The sequence below is a fragment of the Amblyraja radiata genome, chromosome 21 (assembly GCF_010909765.2).
Source record: "Amblyraja radiata isolate CabotCenter1 chromosome 21, sAmbRad1.1.pri, whole genome shotgun sequence".
Taxonomy (NCBI): Eukaryota; Metazoa; Chordata; class Chondrichthyes; order Rajiformes; family Rajidae; genus Amblyraja; species Amblyraja radiata.
Window position 1 is genome coordinate 43,716,416 of NC_045976.1, and position 21,251 is coordinate 43,737,666.

Genomic DNA, 21,251 nt, shown 5'->3' on the forward strand with positions numbered 1-21,251 from the left:
TTCTTGACTCCATCCTATCCCCCCTGGTCCAATCCCTCCCAACCTATGTCCAAGACCCCTCACACGTCCTTCGTCTCTTTAATGACTTTCGTTTTCTAGGTCCCCGTTCCCTCATCTTTATGGGTCTGATGAAGGGTCCCGACCCAAAACGTCACCTATCCATGTTCTCCGGAGTGTAGATGGGGAAAGTCGGGCCGAATGGCCTGTGTGACTCTATGATCCTATGTCTGTATCCAGTACGGTTTACCCTGACTTTGCACAGTTTCAGTGCCCTTAACTGAACCCCTGTTCCCAAATTACCTTTTGGAATGAATGCAGTCAGAGGAAGTTTAACAAATGATGAAGCGGTTCGGATCCTTCTCCACATACATCGTGGCTGTGATGCGTTGTCACAGATGTCTGACTGACCTGATTTGTAACGGGGAAGGAATGTGTCGGCCTCAGCTCCCAGCAGCAGTACGCCCACAAATGGCAGAGGCATTATTTATGGTGATGTGGGAGAGAGGATTACAGCATTATCATATGTACACCATTGATCAGTACCACCTGCTGTCTGATCACCACACCGGCCACATGGACTATACACACAATACTTTGCAAAGGGCTTGTATTGTATTCCGCGATCTGATTACTATGAAGATTCTGCAGCAGATTTCTGTTTCACATCATTGTTTATATTCCCCCCCACTCAGCTGGAAGGGCAACAATTGCCCTGATTGTTAGTCAGTCGGAGTCTCCCACAGGTCAGCCAAACACGCAATTAGTTTTTGGAAAACGCTGCAGTAATCATGGACTCAGTGATCGGGAGTGAAGCCAGTTCCATCTGTACCCCGTGGTGAAGAGTGTGTCCGAGTAGTCGCAGACCTATCACTTGTTACAAGTGGATGAATGGCACGTGGATATGCAGGGAACGTAGGGATATGCATCATGTACAGACTGATATGAGTTGGACATACAAGGACCTTGGTTTAGTTTAGTTTAGTTTAGAGATACAGCGCAGAAACAGGCCCTTCGGCCCACCGAGTCCGCACCGACCAGCGATATCCTAAATAATCTTATAGAAACTTACAGAATTCTTAAGGGGTTGGACAGGCTAGATGCAGGAAGATTGTTCCCGATGTTGGGGAAGTCCAGAACGAGGGGTCACAGTTTAAGGATAAGGGGGAAATCTTTTAGGACCGAGATGAGGAAAACATTTTTCACACAGAGAGTGGTGAATCTCTGGAATTCTCTGCCGCAGAAGGTAGTTGAGGCCAGTTCATTGGCTATATTTAAGAGGGAGTTAGATGTGGCCCTTGTGGCTAAAGGGATCAGGGGGTATGGAGAGAAGGCAGGTACAAGTTACCGAGTTGGATGATCAGCCATGATCATATTGAATGGCGGTGCAGGCTCGAAGGGCCGAATGGCCTACCCCTGCACCTATTTTTTATGTTTCTACACTAGGGACAATTTACTGTTTACCGTACCAATTAACCCACAAACTGGTGTGTGGGAGGAAACCGGAGCACCCGGAGAAAACCCACACAGGTCATGGGGAGAAACTCCATACAGACAGCACCCGTAGTCAGGATCAAACCCGGGTCTCTGGCGCTGTGAGGCAGCAGCTCTACCCGCTGCGCCACCGTGCCGCCCAAATGAACTGCAGATGCTCGCTCAAAAGAAAGTCAGAAATTGCTGGAGTAACATGGATAGGCAATGTTCTCCAGAGATGCTGTCTGACCTGCTGAGTTACTCCAGCACCTTGTGGCTTTTGCACATAAGTTGGTCTTAACATCAATAAACAATGTGGACTTTGTTAGACGACAGACAGTGAGAATCTTGACCATCCCCATCCCGACCCAATCCCCATCCCCTCCCCCAGCCTCCCGCCCTCTCAACTCTGACCCCGCCCTCTCAACTCTGACCCCGCCCTCTCACCTCTGACCCCGCCCTCTCACATCTGACCCCGCCCTCTCACCTCTATGTGGCAACCTAATTGTATATATGTTGAGTGGGTTCCCCAGGAGGCTGTGAGCACAGAAGGCCACTCTGCCCACCCAGTCTGAAGAAGGATCTCCACCCGAAACATCATTCACTCCTTCGCTCCAGAGATGCTGCCTGAGTTACTCCAGCATTTTGTGTCTACCTTTGGTGTAAACCAGCATCTGCAGTTTCTTCCTCCACACGGCCATACTGGCTCTTTGCTGGTTCCAACAAATTGTCCCTTCCGCTTAACCTTGCAGGTTTTCCCCGTCAACCCGGTGACCAGGGCTTGCAGGTCTTGGAGAGAACTGTTGTCATCATGGGCTAGATGGGCTGAAGGGCCTGTTCGTGCTGTATGTATGGGCACCATGGACTAGATGGGCTGAAGGGCCTGTTTGTGCTGTATGTATGGGCATCATGGACTAGATGGGATGAAAGGCCTGTTTCCGTACAGCGCTATGACTCAAACTATGGGGGTCAGTGAAATAATTCATAGGTCAGGGATGATCAGAAATGGCCAATAATAAATGTCACATTCCAAGAATTAAATACAAAAACAAAGATAAACGAGAGTCTTATTTTTATATGACAATAAATCTGACTGTAGAATTATTCATGCTTGGGAAATATGCGTCTGGCATGGTGGTGTAATCAGCTCTCTGCTGAGTCTGGCATTGTAGAGCTGTGGACAGCACACTGTCACATCCCCGCTACTATCTCTTCACACACCTAACTTCATGGCAAATTAGTCTGCAATGCGCTGTCAAATGATTTCGCAAAAACCCTCATCTCAGAATTCCATGCATCATTTTTTTTTTTAAAGAAATTCTCCCTAGAAATTGAAATACTGAAATTATTAATTGTGAATGATTGAGGTCAGCTGAGTGGAATATATGTAGAGTTTGAGAATAATGTTAGTCAGGGGTTAGTCAGAGGTTATAGGGAGAAGGCAGGAGAATGGAGTGAGGAGGGAGAGATAGATCAGCCATGATTGAGTGGCGGAGTGGACTTGATGGGCCGAATGGCCTAATTCTACTGCTGTCACATATGAACTAATGAACATGTTATTTTAAATCATGACATTTTCAGAGTCGTTCTCTGTTAATACATACTTTAAAAATCGGAAATCATCTCATTCCTTCCCACAGCCATAATTGTGGTTTCAATATTTTAATTAAATTATTTTGTTGTAAGTTTTATGTCAAGAGGTATTTGTCCTATTTCCCACATGATACGATTATGCCAGCACGATCTGGTTTTGTTTTTCATAAGTTCATAAGGTCTAGAAGCAGAATTAGGCCATTCAGCCCATTTAGTCTACTCCGCCATTCAATTATGTGGAATGTTCACTCCAAATATCCTGACCAAAGGCCAGAACAGGTTTTATTAGATTTAATTACAAATTGTCAGCTTCATTGCATTAACTATGAGTGAGAACTTTGAGTAAACTGTAACTTTCAATGCTAGAAAGGTCTAATCCTTTGCATGACAAGTGTGCTTTAATCATGCACACTGTTGATATATCACAGACCTCCACAGATTGTTGAAGTCAGCATCCAAATTACCGCAACGTGCGCAAACTCCAGCCTATTCACCTGCTATCAACCCATTAGCCCAGCCCTGTCTCCCTCCACACAAGGTTTCTCAGTTCCCCAGAACGCAAGAAGCAACTCAACCTTTGGATAGTTGGCCACTTTAGTTTACTTTGGTTTAGATACAGAGAAGAAACTGGCCCTTCAGCCGACAGTCCACGCAGACTAGCGATCACCCCGCACATTAACACTATCCTACACACTCCAGGGACAATTTATATTTTTTACCAAATCCAATTAACCTACATCTTCAGAACCTAATCCTAACCCTACATCTGGAGAAACCCCACACAGGTCACGGGGAGAACGTACAAACTCCATACAGACAGCACCCGTAGTTTGGATCGAACCTGGGACCTCTCAACTAAACCAAACTACTGTGCCATAACACAAGGTGTGAGATGATGTAAGCCATGAGGGATATCTCTACGGTGATGGGAAAGTTCCCCGCACCACTTCTTTATCACCAACAACTTCTCCTGGACCACCCATAGTGAAGCAACGACCAAGAAAGCACACCAACGCCTCTACATCCTTACAAGGCTTAGGAAATTCGTCATGTCTCCAACAACTCTCACCAACTTCTACAGATGTGCCGTAGAAAGCATTTTATCGGGATGCATCACAGCACGGTTTGGGAACAGCTCCGTCCTAGACCCGCAGGAAATCGCAGAGAATTGTGGACGCAGCCCAGACCATCACACAAACCAACCTCCCTTCCACTGACTCCATCTACACCTCACGCTGCCTCGGCAAGGCCAGCAGCATCATCAAGGACCAGTCTCACCCCGACCACTTCCTCTTCTCCACTCTCCCATCGGGTAAAAGGTACAGAAGTGTGAAAACGCACACCTCCAGATTCAGGGACAGTTTCTTCCCAGCTGTTATCATGCAACTGAACCATCCTACCACAACTAGAGAGCAGACCTGAACTTTTATCTACCTCGGACTATCCTTGAGCGGACTTTACTGGCTTTACCTTGCACTAAACGTTATTCCCTTTATCATGTATCTGTACACTGTGGACGGCTCGATTGTAATCATGTATTGTCTTTCCGCTGACTGGTTAGCACGCAACAAAAGCTTTTCACTGTACCTCGGTACATGTGACAATAAACAAAACCGAACTGAACAGATCTCTCCAGTGTGCTTCATGGCACCGGGCTCTTCCTTCTGTGGCGTTCCGTGGTGTGGGAATGTCGATACAAAGGAGGGCAGCGACGGCTTCATCCCTGTAAAGCCCGCTGCACATTCCTACCACAGAATGCTCCAAACTCTCTGATACGTTCAACATGTTCTCCACCCGAGATAGTCACAGGGCTTAGGCAATATTTATGTTTCACATACTTCATGTGTTCTCAGCATCATCTGTTATATTATAATTCCTGTACTTAGTAATGGAATGCACACATGAGGGATATCGTGGAGTATGTATTAACCCTTCATTCCCCACTCTGCCTCCAAGCTGGGAGGAAGACAGTGAATGGTTAAAGCATCAGATATAGATGTCCTCTATCTGATGTACTTGATTTTCAACTGATTAGTTTAGTTTAGAGATCCAGTGCAGAAACAGGCCCTTCGGCCCACTGAGACCTCGCCGACCAGCGATCCCCGCACACTAACACTACCCTACACACACTAGGGACGATTTATAATTTTACCAAGCCAATTAACTTACCTGTATGTCTTTGGAGTGTGGGAGGAAACCGGAGTACCCGGAGAAGACCCACGCAGGTCACGGGGAGAACGTACAAACTACGTACAGACAGCACCCGTAGTCAGGATGGAACCTGGGTCTCTGGTGCTGTGAGGCAGCAGCTCTACCCGCTGCACCACCGTGGAGGGGCAATGGATGGGATCTCATTGAAACATATAAGATTATTAAGGGTTTGGACACGCTAGAGGCAGGAAACATGTTCATGATGTTGGGGGAGTCCAGAACCAGGGGCCACAGTTTAAGAATAAAGGGTAAGGCATTTAGAACGGAGACGAGGAAACACTTTTTCACACAGAGAGTTATGAATCTGTGGAATTCTCTGCCTCAGAGGGCGGTGGAGGCCAGTTCTCTGGATAATAATAATAATAATAATAATAATAATAATAATAATAATAATAATAATAATAATAATAATAATAATAATAATAATCATAATCATCATAATAATAATAATAATAATAATAATAATAATAATATTAATAATATAACTTTAACTGTCATTCAGGTATACACATAGACACAGTGCACATTGAACGAAATTTTGTTGCATTGACTCTTCAAAGTAGCAGCAGAATATAACATTTATATCACGCGATCAGTAAAAGTGCTTAGTGTGTCCATAAAAGTGCTTCATGTGCATAGTTCTGTAAAATAGATATGTAGGAAAGTTTTTAAAAGTGGCAATGTATAAGAAAGTTCTAGCCTCGGTTTGATTGTGAGTTCAATAGTCTTATGGCCTGGGGGATGAAGCTGTTGCAGAACCTGGTTGTCCCGCTCTTCATGCTGCGGTACCTCCTCCCAGAGTTCAGCAGTGTAAACAGTCCATATTGTGGGTGTGTGGGGGCTCTGGTAATGCCCTTAGCTCTTGTCAGACAGCGTTTGTAACCAATGTCCATGATGGAAGGAAGAGAAGTCCCAATGATTTTTTCCGCTGTCCTCACCACTCTCTGAAGGCACTTCCAGTCCGCAGCTGTACAGCCGCCGCATCACATAGTTACGTTCAAGAGAGAGCTAGATAGGGCTCTTAAAGATAGCGGAGTCAGGGGATATGGGGAGAAGGCAGGAACGGGGTATTGATTGGGGATGATCAGCCATGATCACATTGAATGGCGGTGCTGGCTCGAAGGGCCAAATGGCCTACTCCTGCACCTGTTGTCTATTGTCTATTTACTGGTAGAATACGTAATTATTTTTACAATTCATTTTTGCCAAATAAAAAGTTTTCTTCCCAAATAAGACATTCAGATTTGAGAAGGATGGTGTGTTTTTCCCCATGGAGCCAGCTGGCCACAGGAGTGATTGGTCCACATCGGCCAGGCGTTCGGTGTGGATGGAGCCATACCCTTCACTGGGTGCATGTACGGGTGGGACAGCTTGACTGGGAATGAAAACTCATGGTTCTTGGTGACACATAGACATAGAAACATAGATAACAGGTGCAGCAGTAGGCCATTTCTCGTGTTCATCTGATATCGGTACTTGTCTCTCAAAGATTTAGTTCCTTAGTTCATAAGTTGTAGGAACTGAATCATGCCATTTGGGCAGTCAAGTCTACTCTGCCACTCAATCGTGGCTGATCCATCTTTCCCTCTAAATTTACTTCTATATAACAACCAGGAGGACATGGCAGAAGACATCTAATTTTGCTAGTGACATGGACAGAAGATCCTTCCAAAAATTTTGTAGGAAGGAACTGCAGATGCTGGTTTAAACTGAAGATAAACACATAGAAGCTGGAGTAACAGGACAGGCCCGTCCCGCTGAGTTACTCCAGCTTTTTGTGTCTATCATTCTTGTAGTTCTTGTGGTTCTCATGAATATGATACTTCTTCACAAGGAGATGTCATCCCTTGCCATCCAAGTTTTGGAACTCTGCTCTTCATCCTGTGAGCGATCGATGATGGTACTTCCCTGTTCCGTGCGAGACCCTCTGGTTTCAACGCAAAACAGTGGCTCCGACTGACATGAGTGTCCGATGTCGGGCCCTATTCTGTGAGTGCAGGGTGTTTAAAATTCCCCTTGAATTACATTGTATGTGGAAGCTGCCAATATCATCATTGACAGTCAACCTGCCGCAAGGGGTTGGAGATTGCAACCTTCACATGTTTCGACGAATGCAATCATATAACATATAACCATATAACAATTACAGCACGGAAACAGGCCATCTCGACCCTACAAGTCCATGCCGAACAACTTTTTTCCCTTAGTCCCACCTGCCTGCACTCATACCATAACCCTCCATTCCCTTCTCATCCATATGCCTATCCAATTTATCAACCCGCTGTGCACAATCAAATAAGATCAAATAGAACAAGTTGTCCTGCAACTTTAGGCTGTGCACGCCATACGCAAGAAGAAGAACCTGCCTCAAGCAGGGAATGAAAAAACATCAACATAATCCTTGGCTCGTTTTTTGGTTTAGTCTAGTTCAGTTTAGAGATACAGCACGGAAACAGGCCCTTCGGCCCACCTAGTCCACGCCGACCAGCGATCTCAAAAACACTGACACTATCCTACACACGAGGGACAATTTACAATTATACCAAGAGAATTAACCTACGTCTCTTCCTGCACGTCTCTGGGAGTGTGGGTGGAAACCGGAGTACCCGGGGGAAACCCACGCGGGTCTTGGGGAGAACGTGCAAACTCTGTACAGACAGCACCCGTTGTCAGGTTCGAACCCTGACCTCTGGCACTGGATCAATGAAATTCGTACTTGCTGCACTTTAACAGGTCAGTAAGCATAGTCCTCAAGAAACACAAGCAAAATAAATTATAAAATACACAATATTAGTGTACGGAAGCCCAGAGTCGTGTGTTACTGCCTTGATTGAGTGTTTTGAGGGGGTGATGATGGTGGTGTCTATAAGTAACAATGATCGCAGTGACTGTGTTTCTGGTTCAGTAAAGAAACATTACTATTGACATTCTTGTTGGAAGTGACAGCTTCTGCATTTCTGCATCATGTACGATCCTCCCTGGTGGTTTGGGCAGAAACGCTGCTGAATATATGTGTGAGTTTTGGGTTGTTTGGGACAGATTCTGAGCCAGCCTGTTTTGATAATAGAGGCAGGATATGAACTAAATTGGCTGTAGAATGTTACTGAGACAGGTACAATCATTAATCCATCACTATACCATAACTCACACAACCACACCACTACGATTTATTTTATTAGGAAGTCGATGATTAACATTTGTACAATTGCAAGCTGCAACAGTGTTCTAAGGGTCTTGGAGTCTGTACAGAAAATGTTCAAGTTTAGTTTAGTTTAGAGATATAGTGCGGAAACAGACCCTGTGGCCCACCGAGTCCGCGCCGACCAGTGATCCCCGCACACTAACACTATCCTACACACACTAGGGACAATGTACACTTAAACCAAGCCAATTAACCTATAAATCTGCACGTCTTTGGAGTGTGGGAGGAAACCGAAGGTCTCAAAGAAAACGCACGCAGGTCACGGGGAGAACGTGCAAACTCCGTATAGATAACACCCAAGGTTAGGATCGAACCTGGGTGTCTGGCGCTGTGAGGCAGCAACTCTACCCACTGGACCACTGTTGCAAAGCTGATTTCCCTTCTGAGCTGTCATTGTGAAATTGTCTGGCAACACCAGGGACCATTGCATCTACCTCCACATCAATACTACAAATGTTCATCCTGAATCATAGACAAGGCTTGTGCTGACCTCAGATGTCTTAGAGCCAAGCCACATGAGTCAGGTTTCTTCCTGGAGTTAATGAAGAGACATCTTTTCCACACAAAGGGCGGTGGGTGTATGAAACGAGCTGCTGGAGAGATAGTTGAGGCAGGGACTAGTCGCTGGAGTAACTCAGCGGGTCAGGCAGCATCTGTGGAGAACATGGATAGGTGACGTTTCACAGAGTGCTAGAGTAACTCAGCGGGTCAGGCAGCATCTGTGGAGAACATGGATAGGTTTCGGGTGGGAACCCTTGTTCACACTCTAGAGAACATCATGAAGGAACAATGTCACTGTTAAAGAATGTACCTGTGGTGGATATTCTCAGAGAGGATGTGTGAGAGGGATTAAATGAATACTTGCTGTCAGTATTCCCCAAGGAGAGGGACATGGAGGGCAGCGTGATCACTGTGGGATAAACTAACACGTCAAGGACAGGGTGGCTCAGCAAGTAGGGTGGCACAGTGGCACAGCCGTAGAGTTACTGCTTTAGCTCCAGAGACCTGGGTTCGATCCTGACCATGGGTGCTGTCTGTACAGAGTTTTCACGTTCTCCCTGTGACTATGTGGTTTTCTCCGGGTGCTCCTATTCCCTCCCACACTCTAAAGACGTACAGGCTTGTAGGCTGATTGACTTGGGATAAGTGTAAATTGTCCCTAGAGTGTAGGATAGTGCAAGTGTGCAGGGATCGCTGGTCGGCGTGGACTCGGTGGGCTGAAGGGCCTGTTTCCATGCTGTATCTCTAAGCTAAACTAAAGCAAAAGGAGGTGTTGTTGTGTCACATGAAGCGAATGAAGATGTATAGGTGGCGTGCAGTGGATGTTGTCGACATGGACTGGTGAGGCATTTCCCGATGTTCAGCACACGACCCTAATCCTAAAGGTTCAGCTGTCGGATCCACAGTGACTTCATTGTTTGGATTAGGAACTGGTTTACCAACAGAAGGGTTGTGATGGAACGGGAATTATTTTAGGTCAAGGTCTGTGACCATGGACTTCTGCAGGGATCTGTGCAGGGATCTGTGCAGGGATCTGTGCAGGGATCTCCATTGTTTATGACAGACATAAATGACTTGGACAAAATGTAATTGTCTTGGAGAGTGAGTTTGTGGACAATATAACAATCAGTGACAGTGGGGGCAGTGAAGAAAGCTTTCAAAGGATAGATTTAGAGAAATAGTGGATTGGAGCAAGAGTGAGGTTTCACTTTGTGGGGTGGGGGGGGGGGGGGGGGGGGTTGAATACAAGGGGAAAGTCTATTGTTAATTGCAGGAGCCTTCACAATGTATAAGAGGATCTTGATGCACCAGTTCACAGCTCCCTTCTTCAGCTTCCTTCCCCACTGCCTTTGACCAGTTTGGAAATGGTGGCTGAATCATCCACAAACTTCAGGATAACAGATGTTGAAAAATGCTGTGAAAGACTTGCTGCAGATTTATCGGCCAAGAAAGGAAACTGTGACATGGAGAGTACGTTGGAGTCAGTGCTAGCCGTTACATTGACTGGTAACAACATTCTCCCTGGGCCTCAGGTCATTTAATGCTGACTCAGTTTTTCATCTGTTTAAGCTCTTCCTCCCTTCCTGACAATTTCTCGTTAGAACATCCTGGCCCCAGACACGATTAATTTCAACTTTATTAAAATGATTTCATCTCTTCTCCCCGTCAGTCACCAGGCGACTTGCCTCCACATTATTGCTGACTCAGCAGCAACTCCCTGCTTCCTCCCCCCTCACTGTCTCTGCCTTGTGTCCTGACAGCTGCTAACCACCCCATCCTGCAGGCAAGGACTATCTGTTCCCTCCCTCTGCCCCCAGTGTGGGTAACGACACACAAACTGTTCCACAAAGAAGCGTCTCTGCATGTTACACTCCGAATCTCCTCCAAATAGTCTCACACAAAGAAATAACAAGTAATGTAGTGAAGCCACATTTTGTTACTCTCTTCAGACAAAACCAATATCTCAGATGTAACAGAATAAAGACACAAAATGCTGGAGTAACATCTCAGGAGAGGAAGAATGGGTGACGTTTCGGGTCGAGACCCTTCTTCAGACAGTCTGAACACTCAACCCGAAACATCACCTATTCCTTCTCTCCAGAGATGCTCTCCGTCCCACTGAGTTACTCCAGAATTTTGTGTCTATTTTCAGTGTAAACCAGCATCTGCAGTTCCTCCCTACACATTTCAGATGTAAAGTTGTGTCGGAGAGGTGAAGGTCAAAGAAAGATGTGAGGAAGTGTAGGTCAGGAGATGTGACCTCTGGAGTTGTGACCTCTGGAGATGTGACCTCTGGAGATGTGACCTCTGGAGTTATGTCTGAAGACCAGAGAGACAAACCTCCCTGCGGCAGAGAAATAGTGAAAGTCCTGGATGTGGAGAGGATGTTTCCACTGGTGGGAGAGTCTAGGACCAGAGGGCACAGCCTCAGAATATAAGGATCTACCTTTAGGAAGGAGATGAGGAGAAATTTCTTTAGTCAGAGGCTGGTGAATCTGTGGAATTCGTTGCCACAGACGGCTGTGGAGGCCACAAGTCAGTGGATATTTTTAAGGCAGAGATAGATAGATTCTTGATTAGTACGGCTGTCAGAGGTTATGGGCAGAAGGCAGGAGAATGGGGTTGAGAGGGAGAGATAGATCAGCCACGATTGAATGGCGGAGATGACTCGAGGTGGCGAATGGCCTAATTCTACTACCATCACATGAACTTATGAACCTCCCTGTGGCAGTCCTCATTACTCACACTGGTGATTAGTCACAATGCAAAGCACAAAATTGATCTGCAATTGCCCATGTAATTTGTTAATCCTTCCCACTGGTTGTTATGTACACATTAAGATGCACATTTGGCATGAGGCTTCCCCTCATAGTGCCAACAACATCAAAAGAGAATTAGTTAATGGAGCCATGTAGAAGAATTATCCAGAGCAGACGACGAATAATGAACCATGTGCCTCGCTGTGAACCGGCCCAACAGCAGGACGGCACAGTGGTGCAATGGGTAGAGCTGCTGCCTCACAGCGCCAGAGACCCGGGTTCCATCCCGACTACGGGTGCTGTCTGTACGGAGTTTGTACGTTCTCCCCGTGACCTGCGTGGGTTTTCTCCTGGTCCTCCGGTTTCCACCCACACACCAAAGACGTGCAGGTTGTAGGCTAATTGGGTTGGTATAAATGTAAATTATCCCTAGTGTGTGTAGGATAGTGTTTGTGTGCGGGGATCGCTGGTCGGCGCAGGCTCGGTGGGCTGAAGGGCCTGTTTCCGCGCTGTATCTCTAAACTAAACTAAACTCCCACCACCATAATACAAAGTCACCAAATATTCTTAATAGTAAATATTAAATGACTGCATTACAATCCTGGTCCAGGATTCAACGCCCCACGGTGCTGGAAACCGAAGGCAGACACAGAGTGCTGGAGTAACTCAGCGGGTCAGGCAGCATCTGTGGACAGAAGGAATGGGTGATGTTTCAGGTCGAGACCCTTCTTCTTCAGGAGCTCTCCACTGTGCCCGTGTGCTCCATTTCGAACGAGTTCTGGGCATGAACGTAACCATGGGGAAGGGGTAGGCAGCCGGCTGGTGTAGTTTGGTGGCAGGACATTAGTGTGGCCCCTGCCCTCTGGCTCTGGTAATGAGAGTGAGTGACACTCACCATGCCAACACCAGTAGCTGTGGTCCTGGGCTGTGGCAATAATGATGGCACATCACCTTTGCTCTGACTGCAGGACTGGAGGTTAACATTGAGCTACAGTCCATTAGGTGGTTAAAGCGGGAGAGTGAACACTCCGACTCGACCCCTTGGCCTGCGTCACAAACCCTTGTCTACACATACCCCTTCATCCTTCCACCACTCATCCACAGCCCAGCCTCCCTGTAATTATTCACTGTCCACTGGCACGTCCATCACTCATTCTCACAACGCTGCCTAATTGATGGGCCCATTATCTACTCCGCCATTCAATCATGGCTGATCTATCTCTGACACCCGTACTAATCAAGAATCTATCTATCTCTGCCTTAAAAAATATCCACTGACTTGTGGCCTCCACTGGCTTCTCTGGCAAAGAATTACACAGATTCACCACCCTCTGACTAAAGACATTTCTCCTCATCTCCTTCCTAAATGAGCATCCTTTAATTCTGTGACCTCTGGTCCTAGACTCTCCCACTAGTGGAAACATTCTTTCCCCATCCACTCTATCCAGGCCTATCACTATTCTGTATGTTTCAATGAGGTACCCCCTCATCCTTCTAAACTCCAGCGAGTACAGACAGGCCCAGTGCCGTCAAACGCTCATCATAGGTTTACTTACTCATTCCGGTGTACAACACCAAGTCCATCTTTAAATTGATTGGGGATGATCAGCCATGATCACATTGAATGCTGGTGCTGGCACGAAGGGCCGAATGGCCTACTCCTGCACCTATTGTCTATTGTCTCAGTTTGCTGGTGACACCACTCCTGTGGGTTGGATCCACAATGATAAACTGCGTTACAAGATAGAGATTAAGAACCTTGTGTCATGGTGTCAGGGTGACAAGCTAGCCCTTGACATCAGCAAGATGAATGGCCTGAGGAGTGACGGGGTGATCACAGCCCTGTCCTCTTTCTGCTCAAAGATAGACACAAAATGCTGGAGTAACTCAAGGACAGGCAGTATCTCTGGGGAGAAGGAATGGGGGACGTTTCGTGTCGAGACCCTTCTTCACTGATGTCAGGGGAGTGGGAGATACATAGATAAGGTAGTGTAAGGTGTGGAAATAGGACAAAGGGAATGGAGATCAAGGAAAATGTAGAACAGATCATTGTTGGTTAGGAGAAGGTAAGAACAAAGCAAACAGATAGAATGTAGTCGGAGACAGTCAGACTGGTTTGGAGAACTGGGAAGGGGGGATGGTGTAAAACGTTTCACTGTACCTCGGTACACGTGACAATAAACTAAACTAAACTATTCCAGCATCTGCAGATCCTTGTGTCTTTGTGTTTAAACGCTGCTCCCCACTGAGAGATTTATCCAAGCTGTTTGTGGCACTGAAGCTGTTGGTTTCTATCTGGCAGAGTTTGGAGTGGACGATGCAGCCCGGGGACACGAGCGCGGCCATTTCTTCAGGCTAAATGTTTACAATGTGAGACATAATTAGCTCAGCATTATAGAGATTGTCCGTTATACAGGCTGGATGCTCACAGTAATGCAACTCATTATTAGCTCAGCTGCCTTCCAAAAACCAATACTGGACAAACTTATGTAATTATGTGTAGGAGGAAGGAACTGCAGATGTTCGTTTAAACCGAAGACAGACACAGAGTGCTGGAGTAACTCAGCGGGTCAGGCAGCATCTGTGGAGAACATGGATAGGTGACGTTTCACAGAGTGCTGGAGTAACTCAGCGGGTCAGGCAGCATCTGTGGAGAACATGGATAGGTGACGTTTCACAGAGTGCTGGAGTAACTCAGCGGGTCAGGCAGCATCTGTGGAGAACATGGATAGGTGACGTTTAGAGTCTCGACCCCAAACATCAACCACTCCTTCTCTCTAGAAAATGTCTAACTCTGCCTGTCGCGCTGAGTTACTCCAGCATTTTGTGTCTATATTATATATATATAATTATAAAACTTATGTAGGGGTTCGAGTCCCACTCTCCGGAATAAAACATTAATTACAAACCGTTAAAAACATGCTGTTGTTTAAATGTTTAAATACGGTGCTCAAACTAGTCTTTTATTGAATGACCCGTAGATGTGGCCTGGCGGCTCTCCACGGAACATCGGGGGGCTGGAGGGGGAGTGAGCAGGGACGGGGTGGAGGGGGAGTGAGTAGGGACGGGGGAGGGAGGGAGGAGGGGGGGGGGGGGAGAGAGAGAGTGCGCTGCACCCGATCACTAGACTCAGCCTCACGCCGCCAGCGCTCAAGGTTCTGTGTCGAATATTAGACACAACGTGCTGGGGCCGGGACCCTTCTTCAGACCCATGGAGTAGGGTGGGTGGGTGGAGAGAGGGGTGGTTGAAAGCTGGAAGAGAGAGGTGGGGGCGGGACAGAATCTGGCGAGTGGTCGGTGGATACAGGTGAGGGGCAAGCGGGGCTCACCTGTGTGTAGCAGAGGTGAAAGGTGAACTGGAACCAGGGCCGGGCCCTGGAGAGAGAGAGAGAGAGGCTGAGAAATACTTCAGGTACACTCCGGGCAGGTTGCATTGAAGTCTGGCAAGAAGTTTACATTACAAAGCGCTGGACACTGGCATAAGAGAGAGGAGGGGAGGGGGGCGAGGCGAGGCGAGTGAGAGAGGTAGAGAGAGAGGGAGGGAGGGGAGAGAGAGGAGAGAGAGGAGGGGAAGGGGAGAGGGGAAGGGGGAGAGAGTGAGGGGGAGGAGAGCGAGGGGGAGGAGAGCGAGGGGGAGGATAGCTTCTGGGGGAGGGAGGGGAGTGGATGCTCATTGTTCAGGAGTGGGGAATGAGAAGAGACAGGGAGAGGGAGATGAGGGGCGGATTGCGACAGGCGGGCACGGTGTGGATGTTACTGGCACTTTGCTGCCATTATTCCAGCGCTGGCGATACCAGCCTCCCGAGACTGCGTCTGTCTTATAAAGGTGAGTGAGTGTATGTTAACTGTGGTCGCCGGCTGCGTCAACGTGGACAACAGATTCTACCAGAGCTGTGACTGCGCTTGTCAGCCAGATGAACCTTAGTGTAAGAAGGAACTGCAGATGCTGGTTTAAACCGAGGTGAACCTTTGCTTTCCTTTGCCACCTGTGGCCTCCCCACGACTCATCAGTGGGGTTGTCACACTGAATATAAAGACTGGCTGGCACGGTGGTGCAACGGGTAGAGCTGCTGCCTCACAGCGTCAGAGACCCAGGTTCAATACCGACTACGGGTGCTGTCTGGACGGAGTTTGCACGTTCTCCCCGTGACCTGCATGGGTTTTCTCCGGGCGCTCCGGTTTCCTCCCACACTCCAAAGATGTGCGGGTTTGTAGGTTAATTGGCTTCTGTAAATTGTAAATTGTCCCTAATGTGTGTACGGGGATCGCTGGTCGACGCGGACCCGGTGGGTCGAAGGGCCAGCGTGTGGAGGATTCTAAGGCTCACGCCGCTGAATGTGTCCCAACTGTGTTGAAGCGTCGGATACAGAGCCTTCGGCAATACATCGATGCAGCAAAGTGGGCAACGGAGAGAGATTTAACGATGCCCCTGTAACCAGACGAACACAGAGTGCTGGAGTAACTCAGCGGGTCAGGCAGCATCTGTGGAGAACATGGATAGGTGACATTTCACAGAGTGCTGGAGTAACTCAGCGGGTCAGGCAGCATCTGTGGAGAACATGGATAGGTGACGTTCCGGGTCGAGACCCTTCTTCAGTCTGTAACGATCCTGTCCTTTCATGTGGGATCTGTTTGGACATTTCATCCGGAAGGGATGGAAATAAGGAATGGTTGAGTTGAGTTTATTGTCACGTGTAGCTGGAAAAGCCTTGGTCGCTCTAACCAGTCATCACGTCCAGTCTCTTTTATCATCGTTACTTTGTGCATATCTTTCATTCATTTGTTCTATATCTCTCTACATCACCTACATCGTCTATACTTCTCGTTTCCCTTTCCCCTGACTCTCAGTCTGAAGTTCATGTTCATAAGTGAGCAGAATGAGTCCATTCAGCCCATCAAGTCTACTCCGCCATTCAATCACGGCTGATCTATCTCTCCCCCCCCCCCCCCCCCCCTAACTCCATCCTGCCTTCTCCCCATAACCCCTGACACACGCACGAATCAAGAATCTTTCTCTCTGCCTTAAATATATGAATTGACTTGGCCTGCACAGCCTTCTGTTCCCGGCCCAAAACGTCACCTATCCATGTTCTCCACAGATGCTGCCTGACCCGCTGAGTTACTCCAGCACTCTGTCTATCTTTGTATATTTCATACCTTTGTTAAACAGTCTTTTCTTTGACAAACTGCTGATTGAATGAAACATCCAGACCTACACAAGTCTAACTTGTGGATACTGAGAAAGACATTACCAGAGAGGTGGGCGGCACCCGCTGTTCTGTTGGGTGTACAGATGTTATCTTATTGCCCTGGATGAGTTCAGTTTAGAGATACAGCGCAGAAACAGGCCCTTCAGCCCACCCAGTCCGTGCCGTCAAAAGAGTCAGGAGTGTTTTATTATCATGCAGTCTGTCCCGGATAGAACAATGAAATTCCAGTGATCCCCGCACACTAACACTATCCTACACACACTAGGGACAATTTTACACATTCACCAAAGCCAATTAACCTACACACCCGCACGTCTTTGTAGTGTGGGAGGAAACCGGGGCACCCGGCGAAAACCCAGCAGGTTACGGGGAGAACGTGCAAACTCCGTACAGACAGCACCCGTAGTCAGGATGGAACCCGGGTCTCTGGCGCTGTGAGGCAGCAGCTCTACCCGCTGCACCAACGTGTAGACATAATATTCCCCCTTTCACTCACACTGTCTATGGGAGAGGGTGCAGATCTCCCGGGCACAGTGAATGCTGGGTGACTCGGCAGCTGCATGTGGACAGAGAGAAGCAGTTTCAGCCCACACTCACCGCCCAGAGGCACAGAGCAAAGATCCTATAGCTATAAGATCTTTGGCACAGAGTGGACGAGGCGCCGCCAGCACCCACAGTGTTAGCTGAGAACTGGAATTTTAATGTCTGCAACTTTTCAGAAACTGGACGTGTTGATTCCTTGTGTCCCTCCCCTCACGATAACTGGCCACTGGCCAGAGTGTGTGGCCGCCTTCATCTGGGCCGACAGCCGATGATTGTGGGCTCAGCATCTTGTCCGGTCACCACATGAATCTCTTGTACTCAAATGCCCGACTGTTATCAGGCAACTGAACCATCCTATCACAACCAGAGAGCAGCGCTGAACTACTAGCGACCTCACAGGTGACGCTTGGACTATCTTTGATCAGACTTTGCTGCCTTTATTTTGCACTAAACGTTATTCACGTTATTCCCTGTAAAATGTGGACGGCTGTGAACGGCTCGATTGTAATCATGATTGCCTTTGTACTGACTGGTTAGCAGGCATCAAAGGCTTTTCACTGTACCTCGTTACACATGAACATGACAAGAAACTATAAACTAAATAAACTAACTGATGTGGGCACTTGTGCCAAACACCTGCTACCTGTCACTTCTAGAGTCATAGTGTCATCCAGCAGACACAGGCCTTTTGGCCCAACCTGTCCATGCCAACCCAAGCTAGTCCCACCTGCCTGCGTTTGGCCCATATCCCTTTAAACACCGGTCCTATCCATGTACCCTGTCTAACAGGTGCACATATTTCCTCCTTAAACTCGTTGTCCTAGGCATTTTCAATCCACTCAGCGAACCTCTCTAATTCTCGTGGTCCCAATGTCCCTCCTCTCCTCTCCCTCTCCCTCTTCGCCCCCTCTCTCCCCTCTCCCCCTCTCCTCCCCTCGCTCCTCTCCTCCTCTCCTCCTCTCCTCCTCTCTCCTCTCTTCTCTCTCCTCTCTCTCTGCTCCCGTGGTGCAGCGGGTAGAGCTGCTGCCTCAAGCGCCAGAGACCCGGGTTCCAGTCTTGACTACGGGTGCTGTCTTTGTGGAGTTTGTACGTTCTCCCCGTACCTGCGTGGGTTTTCTCTGGGTACTCCGGTTTCCTCCCACGCTCCAGACGGACAGGTTTGTAGGTTAATTGGGTTTCTGTAAATTAACACGTGTGTGTGTGTGTGGTGGATAGTGTTCGGTGATCGACCCACTGGTCGGCATGGACTAGTTGGCCGACAAACCTGTTTCCGCGCTGTATCTCTAAATAAACTTCATCAAACTGTAAAAATTGAGGCCCAGCACTATTCCCTGCCACATGCCACTTGCTATCTATTGCCAACCAGAGCCATTTCTGTTCACCCCATTTCCTGCTCGCTGCAGAACCAAGACATCGTCAACCACAGACCCTAACCTGTTCCCTTTGGCAGATGTTCAGCTCACTGGTCTGCACTTTCCAAGTTTCCTGTCTCCTTTCTTGCTTAAATAAAACATCTACATTTGCAACTTCCAATTTAATGGAACATTTCCGAATCAAAGGAATTTTGGAATTTAAATCAACACCTGGTCTCTTCTGTGAAGATGTGGGATTGACCACAAGCATCTGAGAACCCCCTTGCATCCCTGCCATCCCAAACCAAGGCCACATCCGGTGTCAGAGCAGAGAGGTACTTACTGGACTGGAGTAGAGGTCTGGATAAAACGGGATTCAAGCTTGGGATGACAGCTGGGAAATAATGCAACTAAATCCACTAGGTTCACTGACACATTTCTGGGAATGGGATTTGAACCAAGCCCAGAACACCGGGAGATGCTCAAAGTGTTTGTAGCATCTGTGGAGAGAGAAAGGTAGCGCAGCGGGTAGAGCTGCTGCCTCACAGCGCCAGGACCCGGTTTGATCCTGACATCGGGCACTGTGTGTGTGGAGTTTTCACGCTCTCCCTGTGACCGCGTGGGTTTCCTCCCACATCCCCAGATGTGTGGGTCAGTGGGTTCACTGTAAATTACCCTGAGGGGGAGGGGGAGAAACTGAGGGGTTGTCGATGGGATTGTGGAGAGGATAAAACGGGATAAATGTGGGACAGCAAGAGCTCGATGGGCTGAGTGGCCTGATTCTGTGCTAGATCGCTCTGTCACTCCATGCGTTGTTTTCACTGCAGATGTTGCCTGATCCCTCGTGTATTTCTAGTATTTTCTGTTAGCTATTTAAGTTTTCCAGAACCTTTTATTTTACAATCCCAGGATCCTATTAACCACTTTGAGCGGCACAAACTATTTACATTTATCACAATGTGTTTTCCATTTAATCGTCCAATCTTTCAGTTTATTTTTTTACTATTGTCTTGCCCTTGATCAGGCCAGAGCTGTGGATATTAATTCTGGGTATTGCATCAGATAACAGGAATTGTGACTCGAGACTCTCGTGTCCTGTCTGTGGTGTTCAAATTGTGAACAACTTCTCTGACTTGCTGCGATGGGTTCCAAATCAAAACCAGCACCAATCAAATAAAGTTGACTGCATTCTCAGGTCCAGCTCCTGACAAAACTCTCTGTCAGCGGATGTGAAATTTCCTGCAGGATTAACTCCTGATATATGTTTTGGAATTATCAGATTAACCTGTTAAGGGTTAAGGCCGTTAGAATGTCAGTAATCCATCAGTAGGATTCAGTACTGAGGAGCCCATGAAATTCCACAACATTGGGGGATTCCTTACCCATGACCAACAAAACTACAAAGCTGTCCAAGAAGGAACTGCAGATGCTGGAGAATCGAAGGTAGACAAAACTGCTGGAGAAACTCAGCGGGTGCGGCTGCATCTATGGAGCGAAGGAAATAGGCAACGTTTCGGGCCGAAACCCTTCTTCAGACTCGTGTCTACAAAGCTCGTGTTTCTGCAAGTGAAACTTTTATTTATGACACTGCCTTCGGGGTGTACCCTGAAATCATTGCCCATCCTGCCTTGTCCCTTCTCGGGGTACAGTAGGTACAGGAGCCTGAAGAAGGTACAGGAGCCTGAAAACTGTAACGTCCAGGTTCAGAAAGAGCTTCTTCCCTTCAGCCATCAAGCTATCAAACACTACAACCTCATATAGGCTCTGAACCACAATAGACTATTATTGTTATTGCACACAAACAAAACTGATGTCTGAAGAAGGGTCTTGATCTGATACGTCACCCATTCCTTCGCAGCATCTATGGAGCGAAGGAAATGGGCAACGTTTCGGGCCGAAACCCTTCTTCAACTAAACTAGCTAACTGGACAGTTGAAAAGGGACACAGAGTGCTGGAGTAACTCAGCGGGTCAGGCAGCATCTGTGGAGAACATGGATAGGGGATGTTTTGGTTCGGGACACTTCTTCAGACTGAGAATCGGGAGAGGGAAACGAGAGATATGAAAGGGAACATAAAACATCTGTAACAGCTGCACAGCGTTCAATGCAAGGACTCGGCCTCAAAGTTTCAATGTTTCAGGGTCAGTTTATTGTCACATGCACCAATTAAGGTACAGTGAGATTTGAGTTACCATACAGCCATATAAAGTGAAAAGCAACAAGACACACAACCACATAAAAGTTAACATGAACATCCATCACAGTGGATTCCACAATCCTCACTGTGATGGAAGGCAATGCAGATCAAACTTCTCCCTCATATGTGGAAATCCCCACATCGGTTCCCCCATCAAGACTCCTCAACCACCAGGGAGAATTAGAGGTTGAATGTGCCACTAGATGAGGGGTG

At 47.5% G+C, this 21,251-nt stretch overlaps 1 protein-coding gene across 2 annotated transcripts in view; it reads left to right on the plus strand.

The window, feature by feature from the left end:
• Positions 1 to 15,408: 15,408 nt before the first annotated feature.
• The window catches only part of sema3e (semaphorin 3E), a 53,465-nt gene continuing 47,622 nt past the window's right edge, over positions 15,409 to 21,251 (plus strand). For both annotated transcript variants that reach the window (XM_033040221.1, XM_033040222.1), the window contains exon 1: positions 15,409 to 15,562. In XM_033040221.1, the coding sequence (XP_032896112.1) occupies positions 15,427 to 15,562 (136 nt within the window). In that variant the 5' untranslated portion in view covers positions 15,409 to 15,426. The remainder of the gene's footprint in view (positions 15,563 to 21,251) is intronic.